Source organism: Sturnus vulgaris, chromosome 12 (genome assembly GCF_052056855.1).
Source record: "Sturnus vulgaris isolate bStuVul1 chromosome 12, bStuVul1.hap1, whole genome shotgun sequence".
Classification (NCBI taxonomy): domain Eukaryota; kingdom Metazoa; phylum Chordata; class Aves; order Passeriformes; family Sturnidae; genus Sturnus; species Sturnus vulgaris.
The window spans coordinates 18,047,459-18,061,703 of record NC_142254.1 but is presented as its reverse complement, the minus strand read 5'-3'; the positions used below and the strand labels follow the sequence as shown (position 1 = coordinate 18,061,703).

The window sequence follows — 14,245 nt, the reverse complement described above, 5'->3', positions numbered from 1 at the left end:
ATAACTATGTAAGAGAACAGGATAAATTATTTGACCCCATCCATTTCAGATAAAGGTTAAATGAAATTACTCAGGGAGCCTTAGAGACACCTTCAGATGCTCAGTGAAGGGCACGAGTGACCTGTGGGTGTCCCAACCCCAGACTTCTGATCCTGTGTGAGCACTCAGCAATCCTGTGACAAATATTGCAGCTTTCCTGTTCACAGCCAACCAGCAAAAAGCAACATGTGGGGAGGTAAAATTTCCCCTAAATCTGATTAATTGAATCTCAGTTCTGGTGATGGAGCTGCTGTTTGATTTCCAGCAGTGTAAACATGATGAGAATGGGGCTCAGGGAATGTTACCAGTGTTCCACCCTTACCTAATTTTCCTTCACACCCAGCAGGAAATTCAGCTAATCTATCTTTTTTTCACTCTTTAGAACTACAGCTACTGAACAAAATGGACATTAATAAATATTGGAAAAGCACACACGAGGAGCACAGACCAGGGTTCAATTAGCAAGCACATCAAAAAAATGAGACCTTTCTCTTGCTAATAAACTCCTCTCTCTGATTGTTATTCCCAATTTTTGTTTCAACAGCACATTGCCTTTTCAAGTGAAATGACTCTTACAAATAAAAAGTTTTATGCATGTTACAAAATGATAATCAACAAGTTCACTGCTTTTCCAACTCTAGGCAGCATTTATATATCTACAAATACAGAGTGAAGTAAATGTTGGTGGGACTAAAATAGCTGGGTAGGAATAAGAGATATGTTATAAAAACAGCAAGCTTGGCTGAACAAATGTTAAACATAGTCAACCATTAGAAAATAATGCAACCACTTTTGTAAATGTTCTGCTTTTTCACTCTATCGTAGAAAAATGGATAAATCACTGTTGCTCCTTTGTTTCAGGAAATGGACATCATTTTTTTGAACCAGAGGTACCCTTTTATTCAGGTAGGAAAACTCAGATTCTGCTGTGCTCCCTTGCTCGTGTCACAGTGTGAACGTGCCACGGTCTGTGCTCACTGGGGAGAAACATTAACATGGCAGCTTCATCTTCTCCTGGCAGGCTCGGGCAGGCCAGGGATGGGCTCCCTGTGCAGCCTGGGACGCTTGGGAAAGGCTGGGAGGCTTTAATGTGGGAGCAGAAATAAAGGGAAAAATGGGAATGGAGCCTTGGATGAACCTCGGGTCAAAGCTTCAGCCAGACTCTCACCTCTCTGCACATCAAAATTTTGCAGTGGAGCCAAGAATAAAGATCTTATCCTTGGGCACAGGGTGGTAGGAAGAGTCTTCCCCTTGTTAGGCTAGCTCCAGGCAGAAGAGTTTTCTCTTTGTTCTTTTGGCTGTCCTTGGAATGATTCACCAAATGCTCTGTGAGCCTTGGTTTAAAGCAGGGAAGGGCAGATTTTTCTGGCATTTGACAGAAATGACACCAAAGTCAAGGGGGGGTCTTTCCAAAAGTGGGTTTGGCTGGGTGGAGAGAGGAAAAAAAAGCAAGTAGAAAAGAGTATTTGTGGGGGAGGGTAATATAATTTCTTTTATTCAAGATAGAGGTTTTGTAGCTCAAAGCACAGGGTGCAGAATATCTTTGGGTGCATTCATTGAACATACACGCTGGAATTCCAGAGGTGCCATACAGTAGTTAAATCGTTCCTTTTGGAAAAATTTGCTTGAAAATAATATATATATATTTTTTATATATAAAAAAAGACGTGGTTGTTGATGGCAAAGCAGCAGCATGGGGTCAGTACAAGGCATGGGCAGGGAGAGAGGATGAGAAGCGTGCCCCTGTTAATGTTTGGCACTTCCCTGCTGGGATCCTGAAGCTGCCAAAGCCACTCCTGGTGTCCCTGACCAGCTCCCACTGACCCTGAAGTGCCACTTTGGTGACCACAGAGGCACCAGGGGAGATTTTACTTGGTCAAGACTGCAGGAGTTAAGCTGGAAGAGAAAAACAGGTCTGAAGGCAGCTCATATCTTATCAAGAAATCTCCAACGTTAGGATAGCTCACAACACAAACTCATTTTTCCTCTGTCGCTGTTGTTATTACTCCTTTTGATTAAAAAAAAAAAAAAAAGGAAGAAAGAAAAAAAAAGGACCTGTTTCATATTTGGTACAATACAGGAATTCGGAGAAAAGCTATTGTACAGCAAATTTTAACCACCAACACACATTTAATATCTAGTGTAGCATTATGGGAAACTAAATGTATGTCTGGACTTATTTTTAATGTTTCCAAAAATCTTTACTATTGAAACATATAGGTGGTGTGGAAGATATGCTCATAATCTCACTGTGGTAAGGATGCCATTGAGTATGACCCATAAGTACTGTAAAAATGCTAACTAAAGAATGCAGCTGCAAAGTTCTATTGCATAAGGAAGCTTTCTTGTTTAAACTTTAAATAAGCAAGTTTATTAAAATATTCTAAGACACTTACCTTACCCTAGTTACTGGCAAGCTCTAATAAAAGCCACAGTCTGTCACTAGTATACTTTTTGTGTTAATTTTATAAAAATTTGGTGTGAGCTTTGATGGATCATTTACAGTTTATTAACAAGATGATAATCTTCGTACAGTTAGAAGGATTTTTTTTTTTTTTTTTGACCTTACATGCTCACAGAATAAAAAAGGATCCATATTCATAGAGAACAAACACCCTTTTTTCCCATGTCTGCAAACAGGTGTGGTAAGTTCACACACACAAAGAAATGCTCTTGTTACTCTTCACTGGAAACTGTGTGTACGTGTGTATGTATGTATATATATACCCAAAACGATGGATCTGTGTGTTTGTGAGGGGATTTATAGAACAGGGCACCTGTGCTGCTCCTGGCACAGAGACAGAGAGCAGTGCTCTGGCAAACGCTGAGCCTCGCTTGGACTCATCTCACCTGCAGAGCTGCTGAAAACATTTTGTCACCTGTCCCAGTGACAGTTCCAGCCCTCCAGCCCCTCGACTCGGGCTGAGCTGTGCATGGCTCACACCCGGCTGCTCCTCCTGCATCCTCAGCTCCCTCTGGGGCCAGCTCAGATCAGGAACAAGCCCTGGGGACTTGCATTTCTTGTTTGCTGAACCTGAGGTATGAGAAGGGCCATGGCAGAGCCCGGGGTGGCCACGGGCTGGCTGCTCCTGGCCACGCTCTGAACAGCAAACCCAGCAGGTTTAGGCGTGGTGGGACAGCTACAATTCATCTGTGGCTCTGTTATTCTGCTCCCTCCCTTCTCACGCTCCAGATGAACATTTTATAAAAGCTAAACCTGTGGTATAACTCTTCTCTCTATATAAATATATATATATACATACACTCATACATATACAAATACTAACCCACAGACAAAATATTTTCTGAACAGTTGAATAGCAACAAGTCAACAGATAGAAAAAAATGGAGTCAATCTGGTTTGTTGGTTTTTTTTGTTGTTTTTTTTTTTTTCTGCTCCCCCAAGGTCGGGTTTGGATGTCATGGTCTTTTAACATTCAGAGAAAATTTTGAGGAAACCTTGTGTCCTGCAGGAGGAATCCAGGGACAGAGGGCACAGGGGTGGAGGCTGTCGAACACCAAGGTACAGTCGGACAGATTGAGTGAGATTGCAAACTAAACTGGAGCAACTGAGGCCGAGGAGTGAAGAACAGTAATTGTAAACTGCAATCTTCAGATCTGATGGGGTTATTTTTTTTTTTTTTTTCCTTCTTCTCGTTGCCATGGCAACTCGGTAGGACAGCTTCAAATGGCAGGAATTCTTACAGACCTAAAGGAGGAGATGGGGGTGAGTATTGCCATGCAAATCACACATCTTTCAACTGTTTGGGTTTTTTCCACCCCAGTCAAATCGCTGGTTGAGTGCACGAGCATTGCCAGTAGTTAAATATTGATTTTCTGGGTCCAGAAGCAATTATTTGTGAATGCAGAAATCTCCAAGAGGAAACCCCAAAATGTCACGTGGGGCAGTCACAGACCTTTGTGGTGCAATTCTGGAAGATGTGGTGAGAGGATAAATCCTGATTTTTCCCTCTTAGACACCTCCATCAGATATATTTGTGCAGGAGCACATGGAAATTCCAGCCCCTCCCTCCCTGCACATCCTGACAAGCAAAGAGCAAACAAACAATTTTGAAAAATAACACCCTAATAGAGCCTTATAGTTTGTGAATATACCAGGGAGTAAAAGGCCTGGTGTATCCTATCAATATTGCTACAGAAACATAAGACTTATATTGGGGTTTTTATTAAATAAAGTGAATGTGGCACTTGAATTCTGTTTTAGATGGGCACTCTGATAATACCAAGGCAGTAAAGAAATTCAGAAAGGAGAGTTTAGGAGCAAATCTAACATTAGCTGTAGCTCACAGCCTATAAAACCAGGGGAAAGACACATCAAAACTCACTTGGCAAATGTTTGTCTAATATTTATTGTATCTGTACACTTAAAATATTGTAATATTGCAATTGATAGTTTTGTCAGCACCACAGCAATGTAATGGTCAATGTTCGATGCTGGTTTGTGCCCTTTAAAATTTTTAATGATCTATTTGCCTTTTAGGGTAAATCAACTTTAATATAATTATTGATAAGGCTGTTTTGTTTTATCTGTTTCTTTCTTGTTATCATTTGAATTGATGCCAATATTGAATTCTGCAGCAATGCAGGCACCAAGATGCCAACACCTGCCTGGCCCCTTCCCTGCAGCACTTCAGTTCTGGTAAACAAAGGTAAATAAAGGAAATTAAGTGTAAGAAATCCATAGAGGTGCTGATGGATGGGGCTCACTCAAGTGAGAAGTTTAACTGAGATTTCCAAATAGGACAAAATCTAGAATTGTTTGGCATATGGATTTTTAGCCTGCTGCTTAAAGAAAAGGTTTGGCCACAAAATCAGGATCCAGACTCGCATATGGGAGATTTATGGTCATGACTGCCAAAATCTGGATATATTTGGATTAGGGATTCCAGCTAGAACTAAATTCCTGTAAACAACCTGATCTCCTGGGTGGTGAAAAGAAAGAATTGGAGACTCTGATCTCACAGACAACCTGAAAAATAGCATTTCCAGATCCCAATGAAGGTAAGTGTCATTAAAGGGCATTTGTTTAATCCTGGCTCAAAGGAGCTGACACTGGCTCTGGGATTGATGAAGCTGCTCTGAATCCTGAGGAGATCCTTGGAGGTCTTCCTGCTAAGGACAGGCACTTGTACATGATGAATGAACAGCAGCTGTGGTTTGTGTGCAATCCACAGGCTGAAACGTCACCAGAGAAATCTGCCAGCACAAAATTTATAAATGTCCCACCAACTCGAGCTGCTTCACCAACAGCCTGTAAATAAAGGGCAGGATTTGGTGATTTATGTGCATACCTGAAGAAAAGCTTGTATATTTTACATTAAATTGACAGACATAATGAATGTTACTACCTTTCATACATATTGTTTTTCCTGAGTAAATGATGTACAAAAACTAGTTAGTTCAGCTTTAATTATGAATCTTTTTCCTTTGCTATTTTTGTATCTATTGGAGGCCAGTTTGTCTCTCACAATAAACTCTTGATCCTCCCTGTTACCCCACCTGCCTTACTCCTTTCACCTCAAAGCTCCACAATCCCTGCCTAGATTTTCTTTCACTGAAATTGCTTCTCAACTTCATCCTTTCTTGCCTTTGATCTATTTAATCAGAAGCCTGAAAATCTGATATTCCCTTGGCTCCTGAGACTATCTCCTCCTATAATTTTACTATGATTTCTCCAATCACTTGTCCTGCCTGTCCTTTGGTCTCGGTCCTCCAGCTCATTTTTTTTAGGAAACTTTTTCCCCCCCACTTAGGTTTCTTTCCCTTCTCAGTGACACAACCCATTCCTGCTCAGCAATCACATCAATGCTGACAGTTCAGAGCTCTTTCTCTCTTTTCCCACTTTTCCATTTAGTCTAAAATGTCAGCCTCCAGCTCTGATAACTTTCGGATGTTTTCCTGACAGCTCTGCACAGCTACAACTCAGCTCTTAAATCTTCCCCCTAAAGCACTTCCTTCTTTGATTGCTCAGGACAACACCATCATCCTTCCTCTTGTTCAAGCCTGAAAGCACAAACAAACCAGAGAAGGTTTTTTTGTCATGGAATCTCCTTTCTAGGTCTGTATATTTAGGTTATGTCAGTCTAGAGGATTCTCTCTCTCACGCTGTCCCAAAGGGCTTTTTGTAGCCATTCAAACAGCTAAATCTCCTACCCAGGCTCTCACTTAGCAGGTTTGCAGCATCCTTCCTGAGCCCTTGACAAATTGAGCTGCTGTGTGCTCATCTCCTGCCAGCCTGGTGCTGTACAGAGCATTTTCCTGCTCTGCCACTTTGACAAAACCTCTGTAGCTGTGGCTCCTTCACTGCCTCTTTCCCCCTGCACATTCCTGAATTTTCCCTGCAGGACCTGTTTTTCCTCTCGTTCACAGGCCCTGGTGACAACCTGGTGGCACCTCCACAAAACTCTTGGCATTGGCAGAGGGTGCCAAGGCCACTCTGAATCCAGCTAAGCCTTGACCAAGGTTGTGTTAAAAGGATTATTCCAAACACTGCCTGGAAGCCATTAATGGTGATTGACTCTTTTGCACGGATGGATTATTAAAGGAGTAGTTTTTGCCTCTGGAAATCAGATTCAGCACTCAAAATTATGGTGTCCAAAGTTTCAGTAGACAACTGTCTTTGGTAAGTAAGAATATGCAAGATCAAATCTTTCTTGTTTTTTTTTCTATTGCACAAAAAATTGATTGGAAATTGCTTCTGTCCTAGAGACCATCAATATTTTATTTTCTGTGGTTAATAACAGAGTGCCAGTTACAAATTTACCTTCTACAAAGAGTCTCATAAGGTCATATAAGGTGTTAATTTGCCAAAAATTCTGGCCAGTAACTCCCTTAACACCAAATTTACAGGAATCAAGGATAACCAAAGCATTGCCCAGAAAACTCAGCCCTGAACGTGAGGAAATCCACTGAAACCAGCACAACTGCTCTGGTATAAACTCACTGGGGAGCTCTGAGCCTCTGGTCCGTATTTAAAATCTCTCTGTTCTCCCAGCTGGATTTCCAGTGTTCATTATTGTTTCCTGTATAGGAATTGTGGTTTTCTTGCTGGCTTTTCTTTTTCTTTATTGTCCCCATAAAGAAGGAACAAATGAACGTTTCAGAAATGCTCACACAGAGCCAAATTTTTAGTCTGCTTCTTATTTGAGCCTCAGCTCTACCCAGCTCACCTAGTGGCTTTCCCACTCACTTTGATGGGATTGCATTGTTTTTTAATTTAATTTTTTTTTTACCCATGCTTATGTATTTTATAGCACAGAAGATTTAAAGTTTGCAGCTGGCAATAGCTCATAAAATACATTAGTATTTAAGGAATACTGTGAGCATAAAATGTGCAAATAATGCGTGCAGGGAGCACATTTGCTGATCAATGAGAACTATTTCTTTTAAGAACTTAATTCCCTGGTAAGCCTGTGCCTGGCAGGTTTAGATCTGCACACTAATGATAATTAGGCCTAGTAATTATTTTATTTTCTTTTTATCAGCTCTGTCTCCATACCTGGCCTCAGCACTCAAGAATTATTACACACCATGTGCTGTTTTAGATGCGATTTGACAGGAATTTCCTACAACGAGTGATTTGCTGCCCAAGGCACTCGAGCCACAAAAGTGGAGTGGGAATTTTTTGCTCTTATTTTGTCCCTTCCACTTTTCCCTTTGGGTGCCCAGGGATGCACTAAGTGAGCACAGCTATAGGGAACTTATTTCTCCAGAAATCTCTCTTATTTCAGTCACTAATGTGATCTTCACCAATTTTATCTCACAGGTCTCTGCTCTTCTACCTCTTTGATACTTGAGAGACACATTCAGCCTCATTCCTTCTAAGATAACAGTGAGATAGCAGTGAAAAAGGCCGGGCTGCTGCCATGTGTTTCTGAGTTATTCCATTTCTGCTCAGTGGGCTCAGATAAGAGAGCACAGCACCTTCTCACAAGCAGCAGGCATCAGGACTTGGCCTTGCCAGAGGAGATTTGTTTCTGCTGGTCAGGAGCACTGACAAACATTGTGAGAGTTAGTCTGGATCTAATGGACTAATAACATTATTATTAATAATGGTGCTATGGGGATATAGGTCTAAGTACCTAGTTCGGGTTAGGGAGACTCATGACAGAAAATTAGATGGAATAAATCCCCCCTTCTACTCAACCAAAGTCTACTGACTGTATTTGATGGTGGCCAACTCCACAGGAAAGCCCTGGATTAGGGTTTCAAAAGCTGATTTGGTTTGAAAAGATGCAATGTACCTAATTCAGCCCAAGTTCCCAATATTGGATTCTTCAGTGACTACAGAGACAGCTCCCTGCCTCTTTCACACTGGGCTAACTCGAGGTTTACTCCTCATATTCCACACAACAGAAGAAAATGGAGGAAAAAAAATGCACACAATTTAAGGCAAAGATTTCATAATCTGCATTCCAGGAAAAAAGAAACTGGTAGGATGCCGATTCATTCCCTGTGTTTCAGGCTGCCAAGAGCTCATATTCCAGCAGAACCCTTCCCTTCAGCCAGCTTGCAGTGGTGTTTGCAGAACTTCTGATCTCAGAAAACACTTTGGTACTTCCCAGAGCTTTCTCTGAACATATTTACATATTAGTGACTCAGTTCCCTGCTTATTTTAAAGAAACAGGTCTAAATTGAGTAATTAAAAGCCTTTGAAAGATGTGCTCCTTATGAGCCCAAGCTCACCCTCTATTACACAGACTCTGCTTCTACACTGCAGTTAAAACCTCATAAAAATTAAAGGCATTTAAGTTTCCTGCTGACCCTCTGTACAGGAATGAGCTTTACCCAAAATGCATTCATCCTTTAATTCCCATTAAAATAAGAGAGTTAACACAGCTGGAGTTTGGAGTTCAGCTCATGCATGCTCCATTTCTTTCAATTACCCTTTCATCAGAAATATTACATTAATCTGGCATAATTAAAAGTCTACATTACATCATGGACTTTATTGAAACCTCAGTAATGCTAAAGAGGTAACAAAAATGATAGAAGAGATCAGCACTGTGTTTCTGATTAGGCAGCTAATCAACATCCAGGTACTCCTTTCCTGGATTTACCATCTAGGAAAGGTCATTAATTAGAGGCATAGTTATTAGTCTAGCCTCGACGTAGAACTTTGAAAAATAGAAATTATTTTCATGTGCATCACTGGTTGATTTGTCACAGGTAGCTTTCAACCTCAGAAGTTTCACAGTGCCTCATGTGCCTATAAATTGTTATAAATTTCCTCCAAGACTATTCCCAGACTGATATCCTGTGTTTTCATTCCTGCAATTAAGAAATTTGGGATTAACATCAGCCAAAGCAAACTGGTGATCTCACTGGACACAACACCTTGGAGAAAAGTTTATAAAGACGCCAAAAGTAAATCAGTTTATCCTGAAAATTTGCAGTTTATAAAATCACACACGGTTTGTTTCTCATGTATGTGAGAAGTTATTTGAAAGTTGCCAAGGATGGGAAAAGCAGCGTGTGCATTAGTGTGTGTGAAGTGAGAGTCTCCTAATTGCACTCAGAGCTCTGGGGGGGCTCTGGTAAATCAGTGTTTAACTTCAGGAGCTGAAACGCTGCCCTGTGCTCTGCCATCAGCCCAGGCTGGCAGGGCAGAGGGGAAATGTGCCAATCCCCACTCGCCAGCCTGCACAGGGGGACACGTTCCCCCTGCTGAGGTCACTGCAGCTGTGTGACACCAGCACAGGGCATTTCCCGGAGTGCCTCTCACACTGCTCATTTATTGCATTTATTATGATAATTTACTATTACAATTTATTATATTGATCATAAGACTGCAGTCTCAGGTCCAAAGCAGGGCTGGTGGAAGCCAAAATGCTCCTCTGACCCTGGCAAGGGCAGTGCTGAATTCTTGTCTGTGCTGCCCCCTTCCCTGTCAGGTACCCACACACACTCCCTGTGTAAAGAGCTGTTCCTAAGGAGTGCATAAAAGAAACATTTCCTGAAAGAAAAGTTGCTCAGATGAAGTAAAATTCTGACTGTCCTCGCTTAGAAATTCAGAGCTATGTGTTACCCAGCCCAGTGCTTCCCTAGGTTTATCAAATAAAACATCTTCTAATATAATTCCTGTTCTCCAGGGATATGAAGAATCTCACTTCATAGAGAGGAGAGAGGGGGAGTTTTAGGGTAGAACAGCCAAGATGTACTCCATAAATATTTTTTTAAATTGATGTGAATTTCAGTTAGATACTTTGCCAAAGCAGCACTGCCTTCATTTAAGCAATCAGGAATAAATGCTTCTTTAATTTTTCAGTTCTGTCAAAACTAAACAATTGCAGAGGTGGCTGCCTGCAGCCTGCATGGATATTTCTCATGCTCTAATCTGATAAATTGAATGGCATGGTTGAAAATATTCAACAAGTGAAATGAGTAAGTACAGTTTTGAAACAGCAGCATTGAACAAGTCTGCTGATTTTTTCATAGGGATGCTGAAAATGAAATGCATCAAGTGTAGCAGGGAGCCAACCTTTTAAAGGACTGGAAGCTGCTCAGGCAGTCAGATCTCATCTCCCACAGCAGCACAGCACAGGTTACCACCAGTTTTAAATAAGCAGAACATGAACAATCCAGACACATTCACATCTGTAGGTATAGACTAAACCCAGCTTGAAATCCTAAATTAATCATCTGAAGAAATTCTTCTTGAGTAAGAATAAAAACTAGAGTGAAGTATTATGCTTAGAAGCCACAGAAAAGGAATAGCCAAACTCAAAAATTGCCAGGCTTGGCTGTGTTGGTGTCAACCTGCTTATTTCAATTTTTTTGAAGAACTGCTCCTAAACGTGGTACTTACCTAAGTACCAATAAATTATAAACATTAACTAAGTACCAACCAATGACCTATCCCAATAATTATGTGGAAAAAGTAAGGCTTTGAGCTGTAGTCTGAAATACTCCAAACATTAATGGCCCTTTTAAAAGGCTTTGTAAGAATCCACTGGGTATTACAGAAGCAAAGGCAACATCATCAAACCTTTAGGCACCACAAATCTCCTCCTAATCTCTGATATCCCACCCAAATCTGAATAGAAAGCTGTTTACACTGAGGTATTTGGATGCTATAGAGTGGGAAAATATCCAAGGACAGACACAGTGAAAAGAAACAAACATTCTATGGTGTATAGTGACCATTAATAGCAGAAAAAAATGCTTCAACTGGTCATATATTCAGTGCTAGTTTTTAATCATGGGCCACTCCAGAGCAATCCTGATGATAACTATCTGAAATTCGATATTTATGTGGCTTTAAGAAGCTGTTCAGAAAAGAAATACAAAATATTATATATCAACAATTACTGTGAAGTACTGCTGAGAAAATGAAAACATAAAAGCGTTCAGTTGAATTCACAACACTAAATGGGCTATCAAACCAATCTCTTTAAATGTCCATTTCATGGTCCAGAATGACCAGCAGCAATAATATTGCAGCTCTTAGGGAAGGAGCTGCATTTGCTGCTAACGTTGCTCCCTTTTGCATTCCAAACACACATCTTCTAAACTGCCCTGCTTTTTCACCTCTGCACTTGAGGAACGTGTTTGGACGGTTTCAAATGTGTGTAAAATGTCATTTCCCACCTAATTGACTCAATAAAATGCAATGTTATCAAGCACATTTTAAATATGCTGATGTGTAATTTGGGGGCATTTCTATTTGTCTTGTCTGGTGTACAAACATCCTGTCCCCAATTATGGACATCCATATGGATTTCTGGGTCATTTCAAGCCCCATTAACTTTAGGTGGGCTCCCAAACTGCACAATATGTTGCAGGACTGGAAAAACCTGCAGAGAAATCAGAAGAATGGACACAGCTCTGTGTTAAAAGTGAAATTCAAATCAAGGCTGGTTCAAATTGAAGCAGCCCCTTAACCCCAAACCATCCTTTCCTTAATAATCAACCAAAATCAAAAAAACCCAAAACCAAAAAATGGTGGTTTTCTCATAGAGGCATTTGAGAGAATATCTATCTCAGTGATATTTAGCTGAAAAAAATAATAATATTAATGTGGACCAAAGCATCTGTAAAAAAGGGCAATGAGTGCTAGTGGATATTGCTGCTGCTATTTGGTTTAGGAGGTGAGATTTACATCACTGGAACTCAATAAATATCAGAAATCTTCAATTACTTGGAGAGCAAAATTTAGGTGATATTTTAGGTACATGGTGGTGCCTTAGCACAAGAATGCAACTCCAATTAGAGCAGTGCAAAATGGAAAAAAAAGAAAACAAACACAACCAACCACCTCAATAAAGCACCTTTCACAGCAAAACTCTCCCCAATTTGATAATCTTTGCAATTCTAGCCATAATAGGGATATTTCACTTCTCAGATATGGGAAAATGTATCTTGCAGACTTCCTTAGTCTTTTTAATTAAACTGATCTTTTTTTCTTAACTTATTTTTAAATAAACTGCTCTGAAAAGTAGAAAATTGCTGTAGAAGATTAAAAGGTGATAAAACAATCTAAAATGCAAAAATAAAACCACCAAACCAAAGAAACAAACAAAAAGTATTGGTCTTAGCAAATTCACCTATTGGGAACCCTTTCTCTGGAACTGTGTGGAACAGGGATGACCTTTTTCCTTTTTTTCTTGAGAAAACCCAAAAATTCGACTGGAAAAACTGAATTGTTGAGCCCTGAAGAAAAAAAAAAAAAAAAAAAAAAAAAAAAAAGCAACCTGACTGTTTAAAACCAAAACAAGTAACTCAAAATAAAGGCTGAAAAGTGGGAATGTGCAGGTAACAAATCTGCACAGGTAATGGAAAGAGCAGTGACCTTAAAGGTCTGTTCCATCTGGAACCTGCTCTGATTTGTCTTTTCTGGTGCCTTTCAGGAATGCATTGTTTCACTTTTCAGCCATTTGATGTTCCTGCACAAATAACACGGGGTAAACAAGAGATACAGGGGCTGCTGTTGCTTTGAAAAATGAGCTGGGGGAGAGATAACACTGCAGGATTAACTCTGCCTGTCCAGCTTCATGGAAATTTAAATCCACCAGGTTAATATAATTCGATTTGTTTGGCGGTGGGTTTTTTTTTTCTTTGTTTGTTTGGTTTTTCCTTTTTTTTTTTTTTTTTTTTTAGTGGTTTAATAATAAATACATCCTTTTCAAAGGAAAAAAAAAAATCCACCTGTATTTTCACTATTGGCCCTGTAGCTGTATTCCTCAAATCAGAAAAAAAAAAAATATAGTGAGAAACAGCCAGCACTAAATAGGAAAAGTTTGTGGAAATTAATAGGAAATTAAATTCAGGGGTATCTCTAAGGCTTCTTTGCAATTGCAGCACAGACATCTGTGCAAGTCTCTGCATTTCAAACACACCTGAGGCCTTTCACCCTGACTTTAATAAATTAATTGCAATGTAGAGACCTCCAGCTTCTTTAATTTCTTTAAGGCAGCATTTCCCCCTAGTCTGGCACCTCACTTTCTGTTCAGAAGAATGGAACACTTTACTTATTCCAGCTCAAGTCAACTTACAGCTTTGTAATCCACTGGCCAGGTGAACAAAAAAAATCTTCTTATCCATGGTTGATAGTCAAAAAAAATATTATAAAATTGGGTTTTTTCAACATGAAGTGTTTGAATCCCAGTCTTTTTACAGCAAGGAAATTTAAGTAAAATATTACTGACATGACTATTGTGCCTTTGGTTGTTCTTTTATTCCCTTCATTCCACACATTTGAATCTAGCGTGGTCTTTTATGTTGGTAGAATATAAAAGAAGATATGAAATGCAATTACCATTCTATGATTATGCAATTAAGTGAAATAGTTATTATAAAATCAAAAGCCCAGAATTCAAATACTCCTTTAAATACTAATAATAATATAAATAATTTGTAATAGATCTAAGGCTTAGTTCTGCCAGCCAGAGTGGTTCTTTCTCAGTCTCCCATAGGGCCTGGGGAGGTTTTGTTGCTGGTTTTGTTCTGGCAATATGCACAAATTTGTTTTTTGCTTGTTTTGCTTTGCCTCTACCTCCATCCCTCATCCTTGTGGGATGTTATAGCTGCTCTCTCACTGAGATCATCGAGGGAACCTGTTTGTAATTCTGGTGGTGGTGAGGTGTCCCATTTTTACATTAATTCTGAGCAGAGCAGGTTTAGCTGTGCTGACTGAGGCAATGCAGCACTCAGGGACATCATGGACAACTCAGAGCAGCTCCAGACA

General features: G+C 40.0%; 1 protein-coding gene across 1 annotated transcript in view; it reads right to left on the bottom strand.

The window, feature by feature from the left end:
- Positions 1 to 1,504: 1,504 nt before the first annotated feature.
- CDH13 (cadherin 13) overlaps positions 1,505 to 14,245 on the bottom strand; it is a 429,361-nt gene continuing 416,620 nt past the window's right edge. The window contains exon 14 of the mRNA XM_014874444.2: positions 1,505 to 3,748. Coding sequence (XP_014729930.1) covers positions 3,741 to 3,748 — 8 coding nt within the window. The 3' untranslated portion in view covers positions 1,505 to 3,740. The remainder of the gene's footprint in view (positions 3,749 to 14,245) is intronic.